We start from the raw sequence: 24,107 nt of genomic DNA, 5'->3' as shown, positions 1-24,107 counted from the left end.
GTAATGAAAAAAGTCACCTGTTTTAAACACGCATTTGTATATCTCTTTACAAAATGAATTTACCTGATTGAACCTTCAGCGGAGATAGTTTAAGTCAATGATTATGATAGATAAATCGAGAAAGTTGGTTTCGACATTGAATGTATGAAACAATTCGCAAAGTAATATAAAATAAAGTTGAATAAAGGAAACGATATCACTTCAAGTTGATCAATTTGCACTACTTTTTTATAGCCAATAGAAAAAAATTTTACATGTATATTCATAAATACATTCTTATGCTAAATACATATTATTTTATGCTCATAGGAGATTTTTATTTTATTGGTTTTTACTTTATTTTAGCAAATATTTCTTTTTACTTGAAAATTTGTAAAAGCAAGAATTGTTAATTTTTCGAAAACTTTGAAATAACAATTATATATTAAAACATTAGAAGAGATTATTAAAAACATATATATATATATATATATATATATATATATATATATATATATATATATATATATATATATATATATATATATAGCTTGAATTTTTTCAAATAACTTTACTGACGAAGTTTTGTAAATATAAATAATCATTTATATCGCGTTTATATTTGTGACGGCATTGTGCCGTCATTGAGTTATCTGGGTATACGATTTAACAATCGTCTGTAGGTATAACAGAATGCGATTTACCTAATTGACATTACAGATCAGGGTACCAATATTATTATAAACAATGTAATTGTAGTCTTAATTTTAAAAGAGTATTAAATTTTATGCACATAAAACTAATCCACTCTACACTAGTCAGTCATATTTGAAATCATTGATTTTCCATAAATAACTGTCTCAGAACGAGTGCTGCTGACAGTCAGTAAACCAAAAGTGGTGGCGGCATCGACGCGTCGACCTCTCGTCCGGCAGTCTCTCCTCTCGCAATTGCATTGGGAGGAGATTGATCATTGCCTCTACATCTGATCCTATCTTTCTTTAACTTTATACGTGTGTGAATCATCAACGAAAGTTCAGAGATACACCCGCGTTATCAGGGTTGTTCGACCGACACAGAAGGCGCTGGCTTGCAGCGAACAGCTCGTAACTCGGTGAGTATTTTCGTTTTTCTCTCTCACCGTTCATCTCGCTAGAGTTGTCATGCACATCTTGACGTGTGTGTGGTGTGTCTATGCGAGAGAACTACTGCAACTGGTATTATTGGCAAAATTTTGCACTTCAAACTGTGCTATTAATTTACAAATTAAGTAACAAAATATTATCGTCAAATAACTCACGTAGCCAGTCATTGATTGCGCGAGTGAGAGAGCGGAAACAAGTCTCTCTTTCTCTTTTCTCATGCATTCCGAGCCCTTTGATTTGTGCCGCCCTGCGCCCACGCCTCTTGAGCTTTTCTTTTCTCTCTGCGACTGCAATCTTCGCAATAGTTGGACTCTACCTATACTTATCTAACTGAGTTAAAATCAGAGATTATATCTGAATAACATTTTTCCATACTATGTGTGAATTTGGTACGAATATCGATAATATTTATGCATTGCGTACCTGTCCGCTACGTATTTTCAAGTATTTTTACGTACAAGTAAATGCGTATTATTGTGTTTACTTATCGCGTATATATGATTAACATGTTTATAGATTTTTTAATAGCAAAATAAAAAATATCAAACAACTATTATGAAAATATTAGTTGTATTTAATAAATCAAAGGTACGATTTACATTTCGAATTGCATAACTAAAGTGATAAAGATTAAATTCATATTCAAGGCAGTTTCAGATTAAATTCGATGAATAAATCATTCTATGAGTTATATGATATATAATACAATGTTTACATTGTCTATTTATATGACTATTTAAAGCACAAGTGTTTACTGTTTTTTTCCTGAATATCATAGTCTTTCTAATATCATATCGTTAATTAAATCTCTATAAAGTAAGCTTTAAATTTATATAATAGACATAGTAAAACAGTATTTATCAAGTTAGGTTAATTTATTAAATTGGTATTTTTAGTACTAATTTCTTGGCAATAAAATTTTTGAGAAAAATTTTAACAATTGGAAAAACAATTGTTAAAGTTGTTAAATCGTTAAGAAATGTAAAATTAATTGTAACCTCTTCGATAATGTCGCATTTTTTCAGACGCTGACTACTGAAAACTGTAACCATGAGTTATCAAATGCCAAGTAATCAAACTAGACCAAGTGAGTGTATTTTACGATTGCTCATAAAACTGTATACATTAATCCATTTCGGATGAATTTTGATAAAACTTAATAACTAAATTTTTCACTGACTAAACGAAGGTATACAAAATAAAATCGTAATGAAATCGAACTGAATGTCTAATGGTTTTTTTGCTAGTGTCGCACGGCAACTATCAACCTCAAGGTCCGGGCGATCTGCCAATGCCATCGAGCAAAGAGCAGACTCTTATGTGGCAGCAAAACTCCTATATGGGTGATTCAGGTATTCACTCGGGCGCCGCCACCACCGCGCCATCGCTTAGCGGCAAGGACGACGAGGAGATCGAAGGTGATCAACTCATGTTCGATCTCGATCAGGGATTTGCCCAGGGCTTTACCCAGGATCAAGTTGATGGTATGATACTAATGAAATGTTACCTTACTGAGATTTTAACTTTAATTTTAATTTTGATCGGCATATACTCACTGACAATGATTTTTGCAATGAGCAGAGATGAACGACCAGTTGAGCCACACACGTTCACAGCGTGTGCGCGCGGCTATGTTCCCGGAGACGCTGGAAGAGGGTATTGAGATTCCATCGACGCAGTTTGATCCGGCTCAGCCGACCGCAGTGCAGCGTCTCACTGAGCCCAGTCAGATGCTTAAACATGCTGTGGTCAATTTAATCAACTACCAAGATGATGCTGATCTCGCTACTCGCGCTGTCCCAGAACTCATCAAGCTGCTCAACGACGAAGACCAGGTGGTTGTATCTCAAGCAGCTATGGTCGTTCATCAACTATCTAAGAAAGAGGCCTCCAGGCATGCCATCATGAACAGCTTACAAATGGTTGAGACGCTTGTCCAAGCCATCTCAAATAGCGAGGATCTCGAGTCTACCAAGGCTGCAGTTGGTACCTTGCATAACTTGTCTCATCATAGGTTCGTCACAGTCCTCTTAAATTAAAAAAAAATTACCAAAAATATCTCATATTGAATTTTATCAATAGACAAGGTCTTCTGGCGATATTCAAGAGTGGCGGTATACCGGCTCTCGTAAAGCTTCTTAGCTCGAATATTGAGTCGGTGTTGTTCTATGCTATCACAACTCTGCACAATCTGTTGCTCCATCAAGACGGTTCGAAAATGGCCGTTCGATTGGCTGGTGGTTTGCAACGCATGGTTCTGCTGCTTCAGCGTAACAACGTCAAGTTTTTAGCTATTGTTACCGACTGTTTGCAAATTCTTGCTTATGGTAACCAAGAAAGCAAGCTTATTATTTTAGCATCACAGGGTCCAGCAGAACTTGTACGTATTATGCGTACCTACGATTATGAGAAGCTACTTTGGACTACCTCCAGAGTGCTCAAAGGTGAGAACAATTTTCTTTTTGAACCTTGTTTTTAAAAGTATTTGTTTACCAGTTTCTTCAATAATTTTTTCTCCTTTTTACACTTTACTTCATTTTTCCTTTATATTTACTTTACTTTTACTTAATGCATACTCCTTTTATAGTTTATTTTATTGGATTCTGAAATCTATTTAAATATGGAAGATATCATCTCATGAAATTTTAATAAATGATACGACTATAAATGAAAATCAAGTACTCCGATTTATAATAAACGAATATTTAATATAATGACTTATTATATTAAATTAAGTGAGTAGCAATAAAATTGTAATAGTCAAAATAATTTAGTATACAAAAAAAGTCCTCAATAATGATACCATACTTAAAAATTTTGATAATGAATCGCGTTTATTTCAGTTTTATCAGTATGCGCAAGCAACAAGCCAGCGATTGTGGAAGCTGGAGGCATGCAGGCACTAGCAATGCATCTCGGTAATCCGAGTCAACGCCTTGTCCAGAATTGCCTATGGACCTTGCGAAACTTGTCGGATGCTGGCACAAAGGTCGATGGCCTCGAGGGCTTACTCCAAAGTCTTGTTCAAGTGTTGGCCTCGAGCGACGTGAACGTTGTTACTTGTGCCGCGGGCATCCTCTCTAACTTGACCTGTAACAATCAACGCAATAAGGTAACCGTTTGCCAGGTGGGTGGTGTAGATGCTCTTGTACGCACTATCATGAATGCTGGTGATCGCGAGGAGATCACTGAGCCGGCTGTCTGCGCTTTGAGACATCTCACCTCTCGGCACGTCGAGGCCGAGATGGCACAAAATGCCGTACGCGGCAACTATGGCATACCTGTGATTGTCAAGTTACTGCAGCCACCATCGCGTTGGCCCCTTATCAAGGCGGTTATCGGTCTTATAAGAAATCTTGCCCTTTGTCCAGCTAATTATACACCGCTTAGAGAAAACGGTGCAATTCATCATTTAGTTCGGTTGCTTATGCGCGCATTCAATGATACTCAGAGGGTAAACTAACTTTCTTTATTCTAAACCATTTTTAAGAAATATAGGTATTTGTATTCATTCTTATAAGTCAATGATTAAATTTTCAGCAAAGATCTTCAGTGACCAATATTGGTAGTGGACCCGCATCTGGGGCCTATGCAGATGGAGTGCGTATGGAGGAAATTGTGGAAGGTACCGTAGGCGCTCTACATATTCTTGCTCGCGAGTCTCATAATAGGGCTCTGATTCGATCGCAACTTGTTATACCCATATTTGTACAGGTAACCATTTTCCATCATAATTTACTTAAACAATAGATTATGCACATTAAATCAAAAATTTATATAACATACATTTTCTTAAGAAATTTACTATAGGATTTGAATTAACAATTTATTTTTCACTATATACTAAAAAACTTTTCAGCTACTATTTAATGAAATCGAAAACATTCAACGCGTGGCCGCGGGAGTTTTGTGCGAGCTGGCCGCTGACAAGGAAGGTGCTGAAATGATCGAGCAGGAAGGTGCAACGGCACCTTTAACTGAGCTTTTGCACTCGCGCAATGAGGGTGTGGCTACTTATGCCGCTGCTGTTCTGTTCCGTATGAGCGAAGACAAACCTCAAGACTATAAGAAACGACTTTCCGTTGAGCTTACCAACTCGCTGTTGCGTGAGGATCCCAATCTTTGGAATAACCCAGAATTTGGCTTAGGTCCAGATCTCCAGGTAAGTTTTGACGCACAGAATGGCATATAATTGTTTATAATATGGATATCATTATGTGTAAAAATTAATAAAAGTATTAGCAGAAACTCATTTGAAATAGCAATAGAAGAATCAACGATATTCAGATCATAAATTATCTTTTGAATGATTACATTTTGATTGTACTTATTTATTTATTTTTTGCTTATAAAATTATTTTTTTCAATTATTATTTCTATCCAACATAGAAAACATTACCACATAGAAATTATTTACATGAAAAACTACATTACAATGCATTTATTAGATTTTATGTTAAAAGGATCTCGAACCACATGACAGGAATGTATTTCGTGGATTTCGTTATTTTTATTTATTATTAAACTTTTATAAATATTTAATTCAGCAATTTCAGCTCCGAAATTACTTTAGAAAAAGGCTGTATCAAATTCAGACTTTTACGAAAAATTGAAAATTAAAAGAGTATAACGGAATCTACGAAAATGTTCGTAACTATGTTTTCTTACATATCGCTATGTATTTCATATGAATTCCTGTGGCTCCATCATCCTTTTAAATTCGGTGTAAATAACAAACTGAAATTGGTAATACGTTTGCAAAGCATGATATATTTTACTCATATCATAAAAATTAATATCAATCATTCAACTATATATAAATGATGTACTTATTCCTTTCACACATAAACTGAATAGGCGTTAGTTCAATGAAATCGTAAATTGTTATTTCGTTAAAATATGATTGAAAATTCTGCATGGGAATGTTCTTAAATCTTTGTCGTGATTATTTTGCATTACCATTGAACATCGATATCCATTCCAATCATTGTTATATATTTGTAGAAACATTTAGATTCTTTGTTTTTTTTTTTTGTGAATTTGAAAGCGTGTGATATGGCCATCTTTAGTTGTGTATTAAGTTTTCCTTGATTTGTCAATCTGGATCCTTAGGACGTACTCGGTACTGAACAATCGTATGACGGTATGTATGGACAAGGACCTCCTAGTATACATAGCAGTCACGGTGGAGGCCGCATATATCAACCCCAAGGTAAATTATTAGTTTTCTTTTATTTTTTTAGAGCTTTTTATTTAAATAATATATGTAGACTATCGAAATCATAATAAAATACTTTTCTCAATTAATGGGACAAGCCAGCTAGTTGAGACAAACTTTGTAAAGTTTCAAAAGATAATTAATTGATTATCTTTAACATAAAAAACAGTAATAAGATTTATATTTTGCTTTATTCTTCAACAGACTAACCTATGGACTAAACAATAAGTAAAAGGCTCTGCGACAATATCGTGCACTATATAATATAGTAGGTGAAAAGTAAATTTCGATGTTGTGTTGTCTATATCATTATTTTATTACATCATGAAGCTGCTTGTTAGATGTTGTTACATATATTGCTGTCATATTATATTAAAATTCACAAACACAACTACTACAGTCACCTTCATTCATTATATGTTACTCATTATTCCTTACACTTATGTTAAATTGCTATTACTTTTATTCGAATTTTGTAATTTTTATATTGTATTTTATTTTTATCGATGAGCTAATTACAATTTTTTATTTTTTTATGATTAAAAATAGAAAATGTATTTTTTATAATTTCATGAAACATCGCAGATTTACAATTAAAAAATTGACTTTGCCCCTTTCCAGAAATTGCACATGTGAGTTCAACAATGCTAAATGAAAGGAAATTTTACACGTATAATTTGACCTACAGGTTATGACCAGATACCAGTAGATTCCATGCAGGGCTTGGAGATTGGCGGCAACGACTCGACGTACGGGCCGCTAGACGCGATGGATGTGGCGCACGAGGGTGATTTGAGTTTTGACAACCTAAGCGAGCTGCCATCCGATCAGGCGCCACCTCAAGATCATGGCTCTATCGCTGCCGCGTGGTACGACACGGATCTCTGAAGTTATTTTATATGTGTAATGAAGAGATTTTTTTATTGTTGATTTTTTATTCATATAAATGTCGTTTTCAACTGTATCTTTTGCTCAATTGAAACTGTCGGTGTAACGATAATTCATCTAATCTCAATGTTTTTACTGTACATCATTTGTAAAATGCTAAATAATAGGTAGAAATGTGAGATCCAGTCTCATTTTGGTCTTCTGACACTAAACAAATGGACAATGGGGGAAAGAAAGAATGCGGCAAAACTGTCACCACTCAACGCAAACCTCTTTGTTGTCAACTTTGTAACTAAAATCTATTATTTTTACGAAAAAGATTGTTTAAAAGTTAGGGTTTCGTTCATCGCACACACGGACGCACACATACACACACACACACGCGCGCGCGCGCACGCGCACACAACACAAGCAATCGTTCAACAGTTGGTATTGCTCTGAAAAATTTCGTTATTCGTTTTTAATGTTGATTTGATATTATGATCATTTGATATTCGTATTAGGTTTTTTTTATAGAAAATTTCAATCGCAAGGTAAAAATAAGTTATATTTTCGTGTTTTTGCGAATTTTAGTAATAAATACAATAAAAAATCTTCGCTCTTCATAGTTTGAATAATACAATTTTTTAAAGAACGAAAATGAGATTCAACCCTTCATTAGAATAAATTAGAGTCACTAACTAATTCACTGGTCGGTTGTTCGTTTTTTAAAATATTTTATTATTTAATTATAAGTATTGATTAAAATGTTTTAGTATTTCTTATTTTTGTATTACAATATTTAGAATTTCTTTTATAGTCCTTACTAGGTATATAAGCTGATTACTCTATTATTACTAACGTAAGAATCATTGTCAGATATCTTGTACAACAAATTAAGAAAACTTTACGGCTTCTTCTGCATATCATTGTTTTACATCAATCTTTATAATGAAAGTTCGTATCAAAAAACGTATGCATTTTGTGAGCTCATGACCGATCATCAGCAAATATGAAAATGATTTTTGATACAAATGAATAAAACTAAAACCCAAATCATTATCGCATCGAAAAAAGTTCTAAAATGTATCATAATTATAAAGACATTACATTTGCTTAAGTATTTTATTTTAATTATGATATGCTATCAAAAATATGCAGAGGGCACAAATACAAATTGTGTGTTACAAGACTAATTATTTAAATTACGAACGCGATTATTATGCATATACAAATGCAATGTAGACATGATTATATCGATATTTATTATACAAGTAAATAAAACTACAAAGAAACCACGAGTATAACAGGCATTATGTATATATAAATTTTTTTTAACAACAATTTGTTCTTAGCTATTTGTTTTTTACGAAAAATAATTGAAGAACGTTTCCTCGAAAAACATCCTTTTTTCATTTTTTTTGAGCTTTAAAAATAATTTTTTTTTTGTCGTCTAAGCAGCTGAAAAAAATTAGTATAGGCCACGTGTATTTATTTAAAAACAAAATATCTTCAAATTTAATTGTTTTAGTACGTAGAAGATATTCGCAGTACATTTCGTTTGATTGTAAATTTAATTTGCTTCAAATTTTTTTGAAAACTAGTATGAAACTCTAAAGATCATGAGGTAACAAATAAAATAATAACAAATATAGCTACCGGTATTTATTAAAAACTTAGGGCTATTAAGATTTCTGCGATTGTGCTAATGGTATACTTTTATAGCGGTACAGTCTGAACATATGTTTAATGAAATGATAAATAATGTTCTAATAACTAATCCCTGACAGATTTTTAATGTAAGCAATGCTATTAGTTAACAATTTTTACGAAAATAAGTTTTCTAAGTTGATTGTCCTAAGAGAACGTTTTGCAGGATAATATTTTGGACTCTACACTATATTTGTTTAGTTATTATCAAAATAATGTTATTACATAAAAAAATATTTATTAAAGTCCCTTTTCTTGTATATACAGTTTGATCTATTTTAATCGATGGAGTCGATTATTTCCTTTTAGAAGTATGATAGCAAAAAATAGTTCAGGTAAAAGTTGTAGGGATCAGAGGCGACCAATTGATGGTTACCTTCAACGTGACCTTGAACGTGTTTTTCAAGGTCATTTGATGAAGGTCATCACAAGGTAAGAAGAGAGCAGCCTCTTTTGCGTTAAATAGTTATAAATTTGCATTCTGCACGAGTTGTTTATCCATATAACATAACAAAATGTTTTTAAAATCGGAAACGATGTGAGCATACTTTTTGCCAATTCCCAAGTTGCTCTAGTATGAACAATTTAGCGGTCAAACATAATTAAAAAAATTCTTGTGATTGAATATGTATCAAGGAGTAAGGATAAGGGAGCAAAGTGAAAGTTGTATTGTTATTTTTCTTTTTATTTATTTAACAAGACGTATATGTATGCGAAAAATGTCATAAAAAAACGTTGATTAAGGGAAAAAGCCTTACACACATTTTTTTTTTTAATTGACATGCTCGAGAAGATACAAATTGCTGCAAATAGCTTCAGTAACACTTAAAGGACAATATCAGTTTTCGCGATTCGGATCTATCGCACTTGAACGGAAAACTAAGGTCAGACTGACTGTCGCTCTCTATTTCCTTGTTTTCGAGCCTCCGCTCGCACGCATCGCTGGGAGCCAGTTTCAAGCGCCATTTATTTTTCGGGCGTATTTTGTGTCGTACCTCATCTCCCCCCACCCCGCTCTCGGAGCTCGCTAACTAACCGGCCCAATGAAGAATTTGACAGCCCTTCCCTACGACTTGAGCTGACCTGCATTCCCTGGGAATGAGTTACTACTCGTGAGGTCGAACGGTTCAGCTCTCGGTGCTGACAAGTTGGTGCAGCTTCACGGCGACGGACACGCCCAATGCGCTCATCCAAGTTAATGGGTCGAGCCACGTCGAGAAAGAGAGAGAGAGTGAGAAGAGAGGGGAGGGAAAGAGAGAAAGAGAGAGAGACCGAATCGACATTACATATTACGCAAATCGCGATCGGAAAACGTTTTTAATAATGGAAGGTCTCGGAGAGAGTAGCGCGCTTCTGGCGCCCCACATGCCCCATACACGTGGGCCAACATGCTCGTTTTGCAAAAGTCCCCATAATTTAGCGTATCGGTGAGCCGGCCTAGTTCCGGCATTGCTTGCACATGTTTCGCCGCCAATACCCATGTCTTCGCTCGGAAAAAACCCCTGGGGAGTTACGTTTCCGAGAGAATAGTAGTTTTTATTTTAACCATGTTATTGCAGCATGGTTCTTCTAATCGTTTTAATTCTGCAGATAATTCTAGACTCCCTTGACCGTCTAAGTCAACATCGTAGCCTTGAATGAGAGCTATTTGTTCTTAAACTTCTACAAATAAAATAATTATTAGCATGAATAAATATATATGTGTTTGAAAGTTATCTCGAATCGAAATATTTTCAGATCTTCAATAAGGTACGTACTTTATACTGGGATGTTTTTTTGTTCTTTTTACTTTTATTCAACACTTTACCTTGTAAATAATTAATTTGCTACTGCATTGTTCCGAATTTCTCACTTATTTGGCCTCTCACATCTTCTGGTAACTTATCCAGTAGCTGCTGATCAATATATAGCAAAATAAATAATCGTTTTACTATTTTAATAAAAATATAATTTATTTGTATGATACAAGTATAAGTGGTATCAATTGGACATCAACTAATTAACTAACTAATAACAACTGATTGATTAATAAATTTTAACTAATTTTATTGCTATGCCAACAACACGTTTTTGTTTTATATTTTATTTTCGAATCTGTCGCCACAAATACTATTTGTGGTTTTCATTGAAATAGTATTTGAATTACTGTCAGAATCTGATTTCAATCCTGAACTTGCTCTAGATATTCTTGATCTGGATTTAGATTTTGATTCCGTTCTGATTCTTAATCTCACGCTCGATGGAAATTTTAGTTCGAATCTTGATCACGATTTAGATAACTCTTGTTGGTAAGTGGTATTCTTAGGCCTGGTTACCATATTGATCCAGTCCTGTTCTCGAACAACAAACGAACATTTGTTCGATTTCATTTCCATTATTTTTCAGACACATTTTTTTGCGTATAGTGTGATGATATTTCTTCATCAGATATAACTGATGTAAAATCTCCATAAGCATCAGTAGCTTCTTGTAATCTCTTTGTTATGACTAATTTATATACCCTACCGAAGTGCCTTGCGATTGGTTGCCTAGTATTAACCTATTAGAAGAGAGTAGTCCAATCAGCGTTGTCAAGGCACTTCGGTATATAAGCCCCTGCAACAACAGACTGGATCAATTACTTGAATGCTCTTGTAGAGAGAGCATCAAGCAGCACAAAAAACCAGCTATCATGGCTCTTTTAAGTTTTTTACGTAAAATCTTTTCTATTTTAGACCTTAATACTCCAGGCTTCGACATTATCAAAAATCTACCCCCCGAACTTTCCCAAATGATTTTTAGCTACTTGAACCCTCAATCTCTCACGAATGCTTCCCTGGTATCCCATCATTACCTCTCCATTTGCAAATCCACTTCTCATTTCAGACGACAAATCCGTCGTCAGATTCGCCGAAACATCCCAGTTAGACGTTCTCCCTTCTTTAATTTAATACCAGACCTTACATTTTTACAACCTTACCTTTTTTCTTCATATTGCATTGATTAATTAGGTGGATTTTTTACATGAGATGTATTTTTTTACATATGTACTGAAAATTTTCATCACTGCTTCTGCATCTGTAAATTCACTTCTGCTTTTAAACTTAGACGAGAATTCGGCGTCTCATTAAATTTTTCAATACTCTAGGCCATCAACAAAACTCCATATAACTATTCTTCATTTCATCGTTTCCTTTCCAAAATACAAGCACCTTCTTAGTGCATCATATATTTATATCACAGACTCACTGGTCTCCATGCTCCCTGCTCTGCCAGCAGTCTATGTAAGCAACGTGGCTGTTGGAAACACTAACAATACGCGCCAATAATTAAAGAAAATGGTGGTGACTCCGGACGAAATGGTGAGCGTACACCTTCGTTATGAGGGGCCATAAATCATCGGATTTCGTCGGACGACGTATATGCGCCGATGGGTTCGTCTGCCAACATGCGGGCTAGCGCACGTGAAGTAAATGCGTTATGGCGCCCGGGCGCCGGACTTTCTAACGACGCTTCGTTATTGCCGTAAGTGCGCATGTTTTTCAGAGTGTCTTTGTCTCGGCACGTACATAGCAGTTGTAAGCGGAATTTTCATAGTGATTAAGTCACGTACACTCTAGCAAGGAGCGAGATTGTAAACTCCCGATGCTCACAGCGAAGCTCTCGTTCGGTCTATTGCATAGTGTATGGTACGTCGTCGTTGCCACATAAGCCACCCACTGACCCGAGTTCACGCTCGGGAGCTGCAGACCCCGCAAGGAAGCTTGGCTTTCTGAAGAGACGGGTCGTCATCGACGCCGAAGAAGAGGACGCGATGGGGGTAAGTGTAAAAGGCGCTCACCTTCGACCGATCGGTTACCAAGCGAGGGCAAGCGAGGAAGAGTGTCAGAGACTACGCGCGCATTGATTAGGTCCAGCGGTGAAAAGGAGGGCATGAAAAATTCGACGTGATGTACGTCTGGGGGGATAGTTGAGTTCTAGCTCGAAGGGAGATGAGTAAACTGCTTTCTCCTTTTTCGTCACGATCAGGCTAGAGTCAGACTGTTGTTGCGTTCTTTTCTTTGTGAAATGGTGGCTTTTTCCACGCGCTACGAGGTTTTTTATGCCTGCCATTTAGATAGTTAAGCGTTATAGTAAGTTCACGTGTATTGTTGATATAAACTTTAATTCATCGTGTGATAAAGAAGTGGCATTAATTTCGACCTGCTTCCTTCATTCACTCTACCTTACCTCTTACAGTGGTTGTCTTGGTCGGTCACCTTCACCATGCCGTATACTCGTTCGATACCTTTAGTCTTATCAATAGAGGAGAATAAATATTCTTACCACTAAACCATAAGTTATCATTTTCATCGGCCTCGCATCGATCATGTCTCTAAAAATTTAATCCTTTAAAAATACTTGTAATTTTGGAAATCATAATGAGTACAATTTATTATTCTTCGAAAAATTATATTATTATTTTGGTATTATGAATGTCGATTATTATATTTCAATTTTTTATTCAAGAAGGTTTATATACACCTCAATTAAATTACCACAAAAATGTAGTATTGATAAATGTGATACAACCTTGAATTTGTTACGCGTGCGCAGTGCGTGCATAATCGTAAAAATGATCGAGTTTATTTACTAGGCAATAGTTAATAAATACTTAAAAATAAAAAATATTTAATATCATTCACATTCGATTGAAAAAAAAATTTAAAAAAATTCTTGACAAAAATAAGAACAGTTTTTCTCTTTAGGTTTTTGTTGTATGTTAGTTACTGTAGGAAATACAAACAGTCTAAAAATATATTGATTTTTCACGAAAATCACCGTAATTCGGTCATCTTTTAAGTTGTCAAAAAAAAAATAAAAATAAAAGATTTTAGAGTTCTTGAAAAGAGCTTGAAAATGATTGGTACAGAATTTCTGTAGATGGATTATTTATTGAATTGTGCGTGTTTGAACAGAACTTGAAATATTTCATTTTTCCAACTTCCATTTCAACGTAATAAAGGTTTAAAATTAGCTTTTACAAGTTTTTACAAATATCTTTAAAATGAGCACTGTGCGACTCTTACTATTTAAAATGATGTGTGTACGACCATTTTTAGCCGAGATACAAAATTTTGAATCTTACCTGATTTTAGTCACTGGTGACCCTAATTTATTGGCCACCACTGAATATAGTTTCTTCAAAATGACCCTTTAGATTAACCGTTTAGCGAACATTTTGTTTGAAATACTTATAGCTAAGAAACATCTAATCGTACTTTTTAACAGGGCTAAACACATCCTTATAATCTCCGTTTTCTTTTTGCAGGTAGTCCTTAATAATATTCTAAATTTCGTACAATATGTACAAGGAAGGGTACCAGTGCAAGAAAATCATTAGATTATGAAAACTTACATCCTTCATTTGTGAGATAAGTAAATGAACGCTTGACAAGGGCGTAAAAAATCCTAGTCGTAGGTAGGAAAAATGTCCAAGTCAAGCGATATCAACGATACAAATAACAATGATCGATCGTACAATGGTTCGGAACAACAAACAGTATTACGTACAAAGGATCGCGTAACGCCAGTACACTTACTTAGGTGTTCGCACGTAGAGAGCTCTCTTGGAGGTGAGTACCGGTACCTCGGTTCTGCGGTAAGGGTGTTAGAGTGCAGTAACTGCAGCTATCTACCGTGATCTCAACGTCTCGAGAACGGGAGCAGTTCTTGCCGCCTCGTAGATTGAAGAGCGTGACAGTCGCAGGGATGATATGCTCTCAGGAACGCGTTAAGACGTGACCTATTACAGCTGCGTAGAGCAGAGTCCAGATAAACAGAGAAGTTGCTTTTTTAGTCTTGGGCTACAAACTAAAAATCCTCTTGACAGAGAGCGATGACGCGCTTTCTCCTCCCTTGTCGCCAAAGGGAAGAGAGGGGGAAAATTCACTAATTGAAACCCATGGGCCAGCGACAGACGTAATGGCTTGGTCACGCTACGTGTCACATTTGCGCGACACGTGTGGACCCCTCGAGTGGCAGCAAATCACCGCGCGTCAGACCTTTCCCTCGTCGGGTTTTCCCTAATTGTAAAGCAAAATTAGTATTTGTTAAGGCCGGTATGTCTTTTTCTCCCGCGCTGACAATGACACCGAAGAGAGAAAAGGGAAGGAGCTCATACATCAAACACACCGTCCGTCTTCATCGATTAGACGAATATAAAAGCGATAGTTATGTTGTCAAACTCTTCATTTTCTTATGGCTCAAGGAAGAGTGACGCCAGATAAGCAACATGGCGTAATTAATTGATCACACTTTTAACGGTGACCACATACGCTAAATTGTCAGGTCTACATGCCCTTAGGTTATGCAGCTTAGTAGCTATTTTAATGGGGGGTTTCGGTCGTCCTTGAGCAGCACGAGTTGTCCTTCTTCAAGGTTGTCTGTGTAATTTTCCTAGCTCCTGGAGATATTGCAGATAATTGGTAGACTATTGCTTCCAGAACTGGTTCTGCATTCGCTGGATCAGTTGATAATGATTTAGTTGATTATCCGGTACGTTCGATGGTTTCTCGTCGGGAATGGCAGCTAATGTGTCGCCTATGAACAAGTGCGCTGGAGTTAGCGCTTTCAAGTTGGTCGGATCAGTCATCAACGAATGTAGTGATCGTGAGTTTAGACATGCTTCAATTTCGATCATGACGGTGGAGAGTTCCACAATGCTAAAGCGTGCCCATTGATGGCTCGTTTCGTCAAATCTTTCGCTGAATTTACGTCCCCGCCCCTCCCCCCGCCCGCAGGTAGCAAGAGTAGCATAGTCATTGCGTAGAAGTCTCCTTCAAATCGACATCAGTGCCTTGAAACTTAGTAGCGTTATCTCTGTATAGATTCCTGCAATTCCTAAACAGCCCACTATACGGTGGAAGGTAACAATGAAAGCGTAGGAAGTGACCCACTGATAATGAATACATACAACATTGACATTAATAAATGCGTTCTTATTTATTGACTTGATAGTAATAGAATGGTGTACTTGTCCGACAATCACAACAAATATTACGTTACCAGTACTGAGCTAGCCAGCGTTCATGCAATTCGAACAACAATGGATCGTCCTAGCCAGTTTTTACAATTCACAGGTCCTGCATTGACATATTTGCCATCACCATGACCATGACCATGCAGTATCGGAGAGAACTGACCTTTTTGTTACCGGTTTATTCGACTCATCTAATCTAGCAGCTTTGAATTTAAATTCATCGACAGTCGGATCCCACAACACACCGAGTGTTTTAACAGTACTATTGCGATCAATTGTCTTTATGGGCTCCGACTCGTTCGTCTGCGCGTATGTAGGTAACAATTCAGAATATCCACGGCCCACATGTCTAGTTCAATGCCAGCTGACTTCAATAGTTCAATGAGTTCACGTATCTCTGTCACCGTAGTCGGCAGTTTGTCAGCTTCGAAAAAAGTGTCGTCAACGTATGTAATTACAGTTAGAAATTCAGCGCCCATAGGAAAGGACGAACTCCCTTCAGCAGCAAGTTACGTACAAGTGTGTGTATAGCTAGATAGAGAGCACAAGTCGTATCGTATATCACCGTGCTTAAGCAATAATCGATTGGAGCTTCGGGGGGTCAAAGTATACGTTGCAAATCCTGATCTTGAGATGCGACTCGTATTTACCTGAACATTTTACATCAGCCGTAAAGACGTAAAAGTAGCGACGCCAAATCGAGATCGCATTGCAGAAGTGGCCCTGACACCAAAACATCGTTCAGACAATGTTGCTCTTGAGCCCGACAAGAATACCTTTGGATTGTTTAATCGCGAACTCTCTATGTGAATAGTCAATAGTCAAAATTATAACATCATCTGTTCGATAATATTTTGGTATTTGGCGGTGCCTTTGTTAAGGTCTCAGTTTTATTTTTTAAAGTGCTAGTATTTCACTATTCATTGCTTTTTTCAGGCCTCTGAATTCGTACTATTATTCGTTTAGTTATAATTATACGGTTCATTGGAATCATCAATAACAAGTTCATCAGTGTTTTCAGAATCAAATGAGAAATTAACTGTATTTCCCCGGTATGATGGCTGAATATTTCGACGGTTTCGCAGAATGTACCTCGGTTCATTGATTAATTCTACGTATTCTCTTCCATCTTGTGTATCGTTGTTTACATTTTCAATATTATTTTCAAAATTATTACGCTTCATATGTTCAAAATTTGGTTCAATATAATTCCACTGGAATTAGCTTAAAAAATTTGGAAAATGTGGATATGAGGCAACAGGGCTAATTATTGTTGGGATCGCTCAAGAATATCGTGATAATGATGTATTTATACTGGCGTATCTGATTTCCTATTGCTTTTTTTATTAATGTTGATAGCTAAAAAGAGTAAAAAATGATCATTTTTTCCATTCATTTTCTTAATTAACACCGAAATATCGTTTTTGAGATAAATATTCACAGAAATAAAGTTATAGAGTGAAAAATTTACTATCGGATAGTGGCATGAAAAATTAGCAATATTCGATTTCCCGCAACAATAGAGAATGAACAAACAAATAAAAAAGTCGAAAAAACAACTAGTTTTCGAACGTGGTGTTTCAATTTAGCTTATTAAAGGATCATATTGATTATTTGTTGTCACAAAATTTCAATCTTTTATAAATCGAACGAAAAAAAATTGAGATTGAAATTTTTTTTACTGCTGACTAGCGTAATTGTTTATTAAGTTAAAGTTAAAATAATACGCAATATAAATAGTAATATCGTGGGAAAACCATAAGATTGACAAAGACGCCAATTTTTTCACGTATGCTATGAATGGTCAAATATCATAAGCATTAATTTAATTGGTAATTTTTTATTATCAATCAGCCAAAATAATTTTTCTTAAATGTATCACAATTTTTTGCTTAATAACAATAGCAATATTTCCGCCATTTTTCGGTTAATGAATTATTTGATAATGAGACACAATCGTACGCGAATGAAAGTGATTTTGATAATGGTCCTACGCAATTGAAGCGAGTAAAATGTGTATAATGTGTGCTTTAATTTGTTAGATTTAATTTATAATATATATCAACATATTGTAAAAATGTTACGCTGTAAAAGCAATTCTTATTGATTGCATGAATTGTGTATAAATATCGTATCATTTATTAAAATTTACATATAGATAATTTAAATTTTTTATTTTACATAACAAGCGTTTTATTGTATTTAGCATAAAAAATATTCAAATATTCCTGAAATATTAACAACCCTTAATTGCCAAGTAAGCCAATAAAAAAGTGAGTAATTTTCCAGAAAAATTGACTTTTTAGTATAATTTTCTAAAAATATACTCTTAATGACAATATCTATTGTCATTTTATACAATACGATTAAATTCCACATAAAAATTGAAAGATAAACAATAAAAATCTTTCAATTATTTATAAATATAACATTATTTTACGTAAAATTATTTTTGCAGAAAAAATTGGCGTCTTTGTCAATCTTATGGTTTTCCTACGATATTATTATTTATAGTGCGTATTATTTTAGCTTTAACTTAATAAACAATTACGCTAGTTAGCAGTAAAAATATATTTCGATTTATAAAATATTGAAGTTTTGTAACAACAAATAATCAATATGATCCTTTAATAAGCTAAATTGAAACATCACGTTCGAAAACTAGCTGTTTCTTCGACTCTTTTATTTGTTTGTTCATTCTCTATTGTTGCGGGAAATCGAATTTTGCTGATTTGTATGGCACTATCCGATAGCAAATTTTTCACTCTACAACTTTATTTCTATGAATATTTACCTCAAAAACGATATTTCAAGTGTAAATTAAGAAAATGAATGGAAAAAATGGTCATTTTTCGCTCTTTTTAGCTATACACATTAATAAAAAAAAAGCAATAGGAAATCCGATACGCCAGTATAAATCATTATGACGATATTCTTAAACGATCCCAACAATAATTAGCCCTGTTGCTCTCACATCCATGTTGAGGCACATCCCTACTGGACATCGATATATAGGTCAAGGTTCAATACATTGAATTTGAGATATTCTATAATATTCCTAATAGTATTGATAAAATTTGGGATTATATAAATTATATTTTCAGAATATTATCCAATGAGGGTAACGAATTTTCAGTTCAGCGATGCTAAAAATATATTTCTAATCGAAACCTCTTCCAAATTATAGATCTACATCAATCTTACTTTATTAATAGTTGTTACCGAGTGATTATTTAATATTAAAGAGCCAAAGTGAAGAGATTTCATTATTTTAATCACTATAATACAAATAAGAACCGTTGGTTCTAGATGTTTTATCGTTTGCTAAAAAATCGATCACAACCATTGATTAAGGAGTGGCCATGTCATACTTAATTCTTATTTATTTAGATTAAATATTGTAAAATTTGTTATATGGAGATGCGGTAAAATAAGAAGATGTAGATCATAGACATGGGACTGTGAATTACTAATAATAAAGAGAGATCAAATGATTTAGAAGCTCCATAGATTTATAAATATATTAAAATCATGTGCTCTCTTCGTTCAAGTGCAAGCGTCTGCATGAGATTCAAATCACTTCGTTGCACTAGTATTGTAATGTACTAATTCAATTGAATGTGGAAATAATAGAATGGACTTCGAACAAACTGATTTCATTTATGTTGATATATTTACGCATTAAAGTCAATGTAAAATAATTTTGAATGACAATAATTCTGTTTTTAAATTTTGTCTTTTTATTATTTTCTGTACATGTACAACGTTAAAATATGCGTTAGATTTTTCAATGATCAGATGAAATATATAAATAGCTATTAAACTATAATGAATATATTAAAGTTATACATATATAAATATTTAAAATTACAATTTAAAAATTTTTATTAATACAGTTTTATATAACAACTAAAATAATAAGTTTGCGATTCAATAAAAATTAACAGTCATGTAATAGTTCTAATATTCATGTTAGATCAGTTTACAATGAGTACTATGATATTTAAATAAAGAAAAAGAATTTCCCGAAAATATATTAAATTATTTATTAATCATATTTTTAAATTTACATTTGTTAGAAGATGTTGAAACATCGTGATAGCGTAATCGTATGAAAATGAATCAATATTTAAGAAAAGTCGGAAACAAATATTCTAATGAAACTACAACTATTCAATGAATTTGATAATTAAAATTTACATGAGATGTTTCATTGTGAAACCATTCATTCGATATCGTGCTATGATTTCGCATATTTACTTGTCCTTACAATATTGATATTTTCCATTACAATCACGTTTAAATAAAATAGTATTTTATGCCAATAGTAGGTCTATTATTTTATACATAGCAGTTGTTGTTTATAACAGTTGTGTAATAACTCTGTAAAATATCATCCCATAAAATTTGTAAGCATGCCAAAATTGATAAATATTCCTATATTTGCTTACTTGATAATAAATACAAGAAATAATTTGTATTAGTTATTCTATATTATAAAATAAACCCTTTCAATACTCATTAAACATGTATTATATATCACTATTAATAATTTTAAACTTAAATTATAGATTTTTAATTTTTCAATTACATCCTTATACAACATTCAATTTATTTAACCCATTTGTTTTTCGAAATTCATACCGATATCACTAACAAATAAGATATAAAAGAACAAAGTTTCAGAAATTATACTTATTACTATTATATGGAATGTTCAAATCAATATCGGAACTTTCTCTTTTTATTTATTCTAAGTCTTGTCAGAATAGTTATTAGCTAGCGACAACAGCTATTCTAACAAGACAGTGCCACTCATTGTGCTTATTTTTCTGAAGAGGTTGATAAATAAGCAAGCGAAATGTCAGCTAATGTCTAACTAATCCCAATTATTACCTCTGAAATTAAGTAAAAAGAAAATCCAAAAAATGAAGCAAGCATAGGTGAGATAATAAATACTAATTAAATCAGAACTTTATCTTTCTATTTTATTTCTAAGTAAAATAAGTAGTAAAATAACTTGACGCGAATATACAAAGTAAATCCATAATAAAAATCTATGAAGTATTCTGCTAATCTATCAATATTTGTAAATTTACTTGAAACAAGTTTTTGTTTGAAAATAATGTTTTCTTACTTGGTTCTTATGATATTGAGTTCCAGATATTCCAGAGTTTTTAAGTATTAGCCTGTTCATAAAGGTAATTTCATACATACTGCTTTATAGATTTGTATACATATTTTTACTTTTTATATGTACAATACGTCATAAAACAATTTATTCCCAATTTTCATACGTTTTTAATTTTCATCTTTTTATCTGACAATGTTAATACCAACAATATTATTATTTCTTAGCGTAAAAGGTGCTTTAATTTTGAAATACAAAATTTATTTCGTGGCAAAACAATTTTATGAATTAATTCATCTTGTTGGTTTAATGAAACATTTATCAAAAAATAATTAAGACTAAATTTCTTTTGAGATACTTTTTAAAGAATAATTTTAGATAACATGCAAATGCCTTTATAATAATAGTTAACCAATTAAATACTATTAATTCTTAATTTGCATACGTATCCAAATAAGTTTATCACAATTTTTAACATTAATCATAATATACTTATTCAGAATAATTATTTGCATGCTTTTTCATTTAATTTAAAAATTTCAGTAACAATACTAACTCAATAACGTAAAAACTTATGATGCATTATACTGTTATAGACAAATAATCGATATTAAATTTTTTGTAATTGTGAACCACCTTAATTCATGAAGAGTATATCTTCATTTTTATTGCAATAAACAACAATAAACTATGCATTGGTAAAATTATTATTTCAATTTCCATTAATTAAACATATATAATGTTCTAAAATTCATTTTTTGAATACTACATTACAAAAATCATGATAACAAGTAGTCTCCATTTAATCGTCGTATTTTTTTAGTTTTAAAATTAATTAAAGGATTTTCAGTTGCAGTTGCAAAATCCGCGAATGGCATTTTTCCAATATACTTTGACAGTATGACCCACGGTCGAATTTTACAATCATAACTTTAAAAAATATAATTGGAAAACATTTGATGAATATTGTAAACAGAAAAAAAATATTTATTATAGAAACAAATTATTTCAGAAAATATTTAATATTTCAGTTAAGTACAGCTTTCCTTGAATTTAAAATTCTATTCGGCATTCGAGTTCCTTGTTACTTTTTGCATGTTTGGTACAGCAGTTGACGATTCAATTTCTTTGTGAATTGTTGAATTCTTTATACTGACGTTAAGTTCCAACTGTAAATAAAAAATATTTTAATCAACGTGAATTGTTCGAAGAGTAAAGAAACCGATATAAAGACAAAACTAGAATCATGAATTATTCACACAAATTGTAATTTGTTTAACTTATCGATTGATTTAAGTGCTTTTATGTAAATATTAATATTTATAAATCATTCTTTTAATTGGATAGAAAATTTGATTTTTAATCTAGATTTTGATAAAAAGAAAATAAAAGGAAAGAAAAATACCAATCACAATTATTAAAAAAATATAAAGTATACATTGTGTTAGCAATCGATACTTTATTTTCCTTGTATTTCAGTTTTGAGTAAACAGCATAAATGTTCTAAGTTCATAAGTATTCTAAGTAATAATTACTATGATGCGTACATACCAAAACAGGCTCTTCTTGGCGGCCTCTTAAGCTTTCTAATTGATTTTGAAGTACGTCAACTTTTACTGTATTAGCGGTAATAGCAGTCCCGTTAAGGCCTGTATTTTTCTTCCAGATATTCATTCTCATTTGATTAATGGGCAAGTCAGGATCCTCAGAGCCTGGGCCGTTCTCATTGGTCTGTTCAATTTCTTCGATATTGTTCTTCCTCCATTGGTTTCCATATTTTGGTGCGGAAACAGCTGACACAGCTATGAACGCATTTTTACTTGGTTTATCCGAGGTAGGCTGAGCCGTGACTTTGTGATAAGCAAACTGTTTCCATTTTGTTGGCCAGGTGTTGCTTGCTGTTTTGGCTGGATTCCACTCGTCGGGTATTTTCTCTCTACCCCAAACGTGCTCGTTGTTCGACGATGAAGATAAGTTCTCGTTATTCCAGCGTGAGCTTGAATCTTCATAACTTGCATGAAGCTTTATGTTATTGAACCATGTTGTTTGTTGTTCGTCGGGTTCCATCCACGAGTTTAGCTTCGATGACAATTGAGGCGACTTATTGTTTTGTATATTCTGCTGCTTTAAATCTCTCAATGCGTCCTTGTCTGGCCTTGGCCTTCCGTTCTTATAAAGACCTAATTTACGAAGCAGCTCCGCGTTTGGATTATAAGATTTTCCGTTTTCGTCCTTAGGCCAAGGTTTTGCTCCAGGCAATTTAAACGGCCATGTGGCTGGATCTGAAGTTAAGCTGTTCCACGTTTTCATAGTAAGCTTGGGAGATTCTTTCGAATAATCATCTGATTTTGATCGATCGTCGTTCTTTAATTCGGAGTTCTTGTTGAGATTGTTACCCCAAATGTCTTCGTCTTGCTCTCTGTAAATCCCTTGTGGCCTCATCTGATCGGTTTTTGACATCAGACGATGAAGTTCTTTCTCTTCCAGCCAAGGTGGTAAGCTTTCCTAGAGTTTTAAAAATTTCAATTGAAAGTCAGTAGCTACGTACTATTTTTTTCTTTTGTATTCAAGCTGCGAAGAAGAAAAATAGAATAAACGTAAACAGTCAAAACCGTACCCTGTGCCGATTCAAGTTCTGCAGGCGCTGACGTTGCTGCGTTTGATGCCAAGTTTTCAGTGCCTCTTCTTGTTCCTGCTGCTCTAGTTTTGCGTAGTATTCACGCTCGGCATCCCAGGATAGCCAGGGTTTGGCGACCTGTCCCCAGTTCCATCCAGTTCTTGATCCCGGCCACCAATTTGCCGAATTACTTCTATCTGTTGCGAAATCTCGTTCAGCTGCTAAGTACTCGTGATTCGATGTTAGGTCTGGCTGTTCCTCCGAGTACGTTGCTGCAAGTGGATAATTTTCATGCGACAACGACGAAGATATCAACTTGCCATAGTGATGAGCTCGCTGATTAGCATCGTACTCTGCAAAATTTCGAGGAAAAAATACAATTTTTTCCATTTTACATTGCTTTGAACAAGCTGTGTGCATGCGTGCATTTTTCTGAACGC

The 24,107-nt window shown here is 33.8% G+C and overlaps 2 protein-coding genes across 4 annotated transcripts in view; one reads left to right on the top strand and one right to left on the bottom strand.

The window, feature by feature from the left end:
• The first annotated feature begins 887 nt into the window (after window positions 1–887).
• On the top strand, window positions 888–8,590 carry LOC131674149 (armadillo segment polarity protein-like). 3 transcript variants are annotated; one of them, XR_009302785.1, is made up of 11 exons: window positions 888–1,093; window positions 2,150–2,211; window positions 2,372–2,608; window positions 2,706–3,138; window positions 3,207–3,568; window positions 3,968–4,578; window positions 4,665–4,838; window positions 4,984–5,286; window positions 6,237–6,336; window positions 6,547–6,610; window positions 7,031–7,145. XR_009302785.1 is itself a non-coding variant. In XM_058952669.1 (10 exons), the coding sequence occupies exons 2-10, from the start codon at window positions 2,175–2,177 to the stop codon at window positions 7,228–7,230; spliced, it is 2,457 nt and encodes an 818-aa protein (XP_058808652.1). In that variant the 5' UTR covers window positions 888–1,093; window positions 2,150–2,174; the 3' UTR covers window positions 7,231–8,590. The 3 variants fall into 3 exon arrangements, 2 of the variants coding, with proteins under 2 accessions (XP_058808652.1, XP_058808653.1); XM_058952669.1 differs by lacking the exon at window positions 6,547–6,610 and having other exon boundaries at window positions 7,031–8,590; XM_058952670.1 differs by lacking the exons at window positions 6,237–6,336; window positions 6,547–6,610 and having other exon boundaries at window positions 7,031–7,193.
• An 11,258-nt stretch (window positions 8,591–19,848) lies between these two features.
• The window catches only part of LOC131674147 (uncharacterized), a 145,318-nt gene continuing 141,059 nt past the window's right edge, over window positions 19,849–24,107 (bottom strand). Inside the window, exons 9-11 of the mRNA XM_058952668.1 lie at window positions 23,668–24,020; window positions 22,602–23,555; window positions 19,849–22,219 (exon numbers count right to left, since the gene is read on the bottom strand). Of these exons, the coding sequence (XP_058808651.1) occupies window positions 22,112–22,219; window positions 22,602–23,555; window positions 23,668–24,020 (1,415 nt within the window). The 3' untranslated portion in view covers window positions 19,849–22,111. The remainder of the gene's footprint in view (window positions 22,220–22,601; window positions 23,556–23,667; window positions 24,021–24,107) is intronic.

This window comes from Phymastichus coffea, unplaced genomic scaffold, assembly GCF_024137745.1.
Source record: "Phymastichus coffea isolate CEN01 unplaced genomic scaffold, Cenicafe_Pcof_1.1 PCOF00215, whole genome shotgun sequence".
NCBI lineage: Eukaryota > Metazoa > Arthropoda > Insecta > Hymenoptera > Eulophidae > Phymastichus > Phymastichus coffea.
Note: the sequence above shows the minus strand (reverse complement) of the source record. Positions and strands in the feature narration are given on the sequence as shown.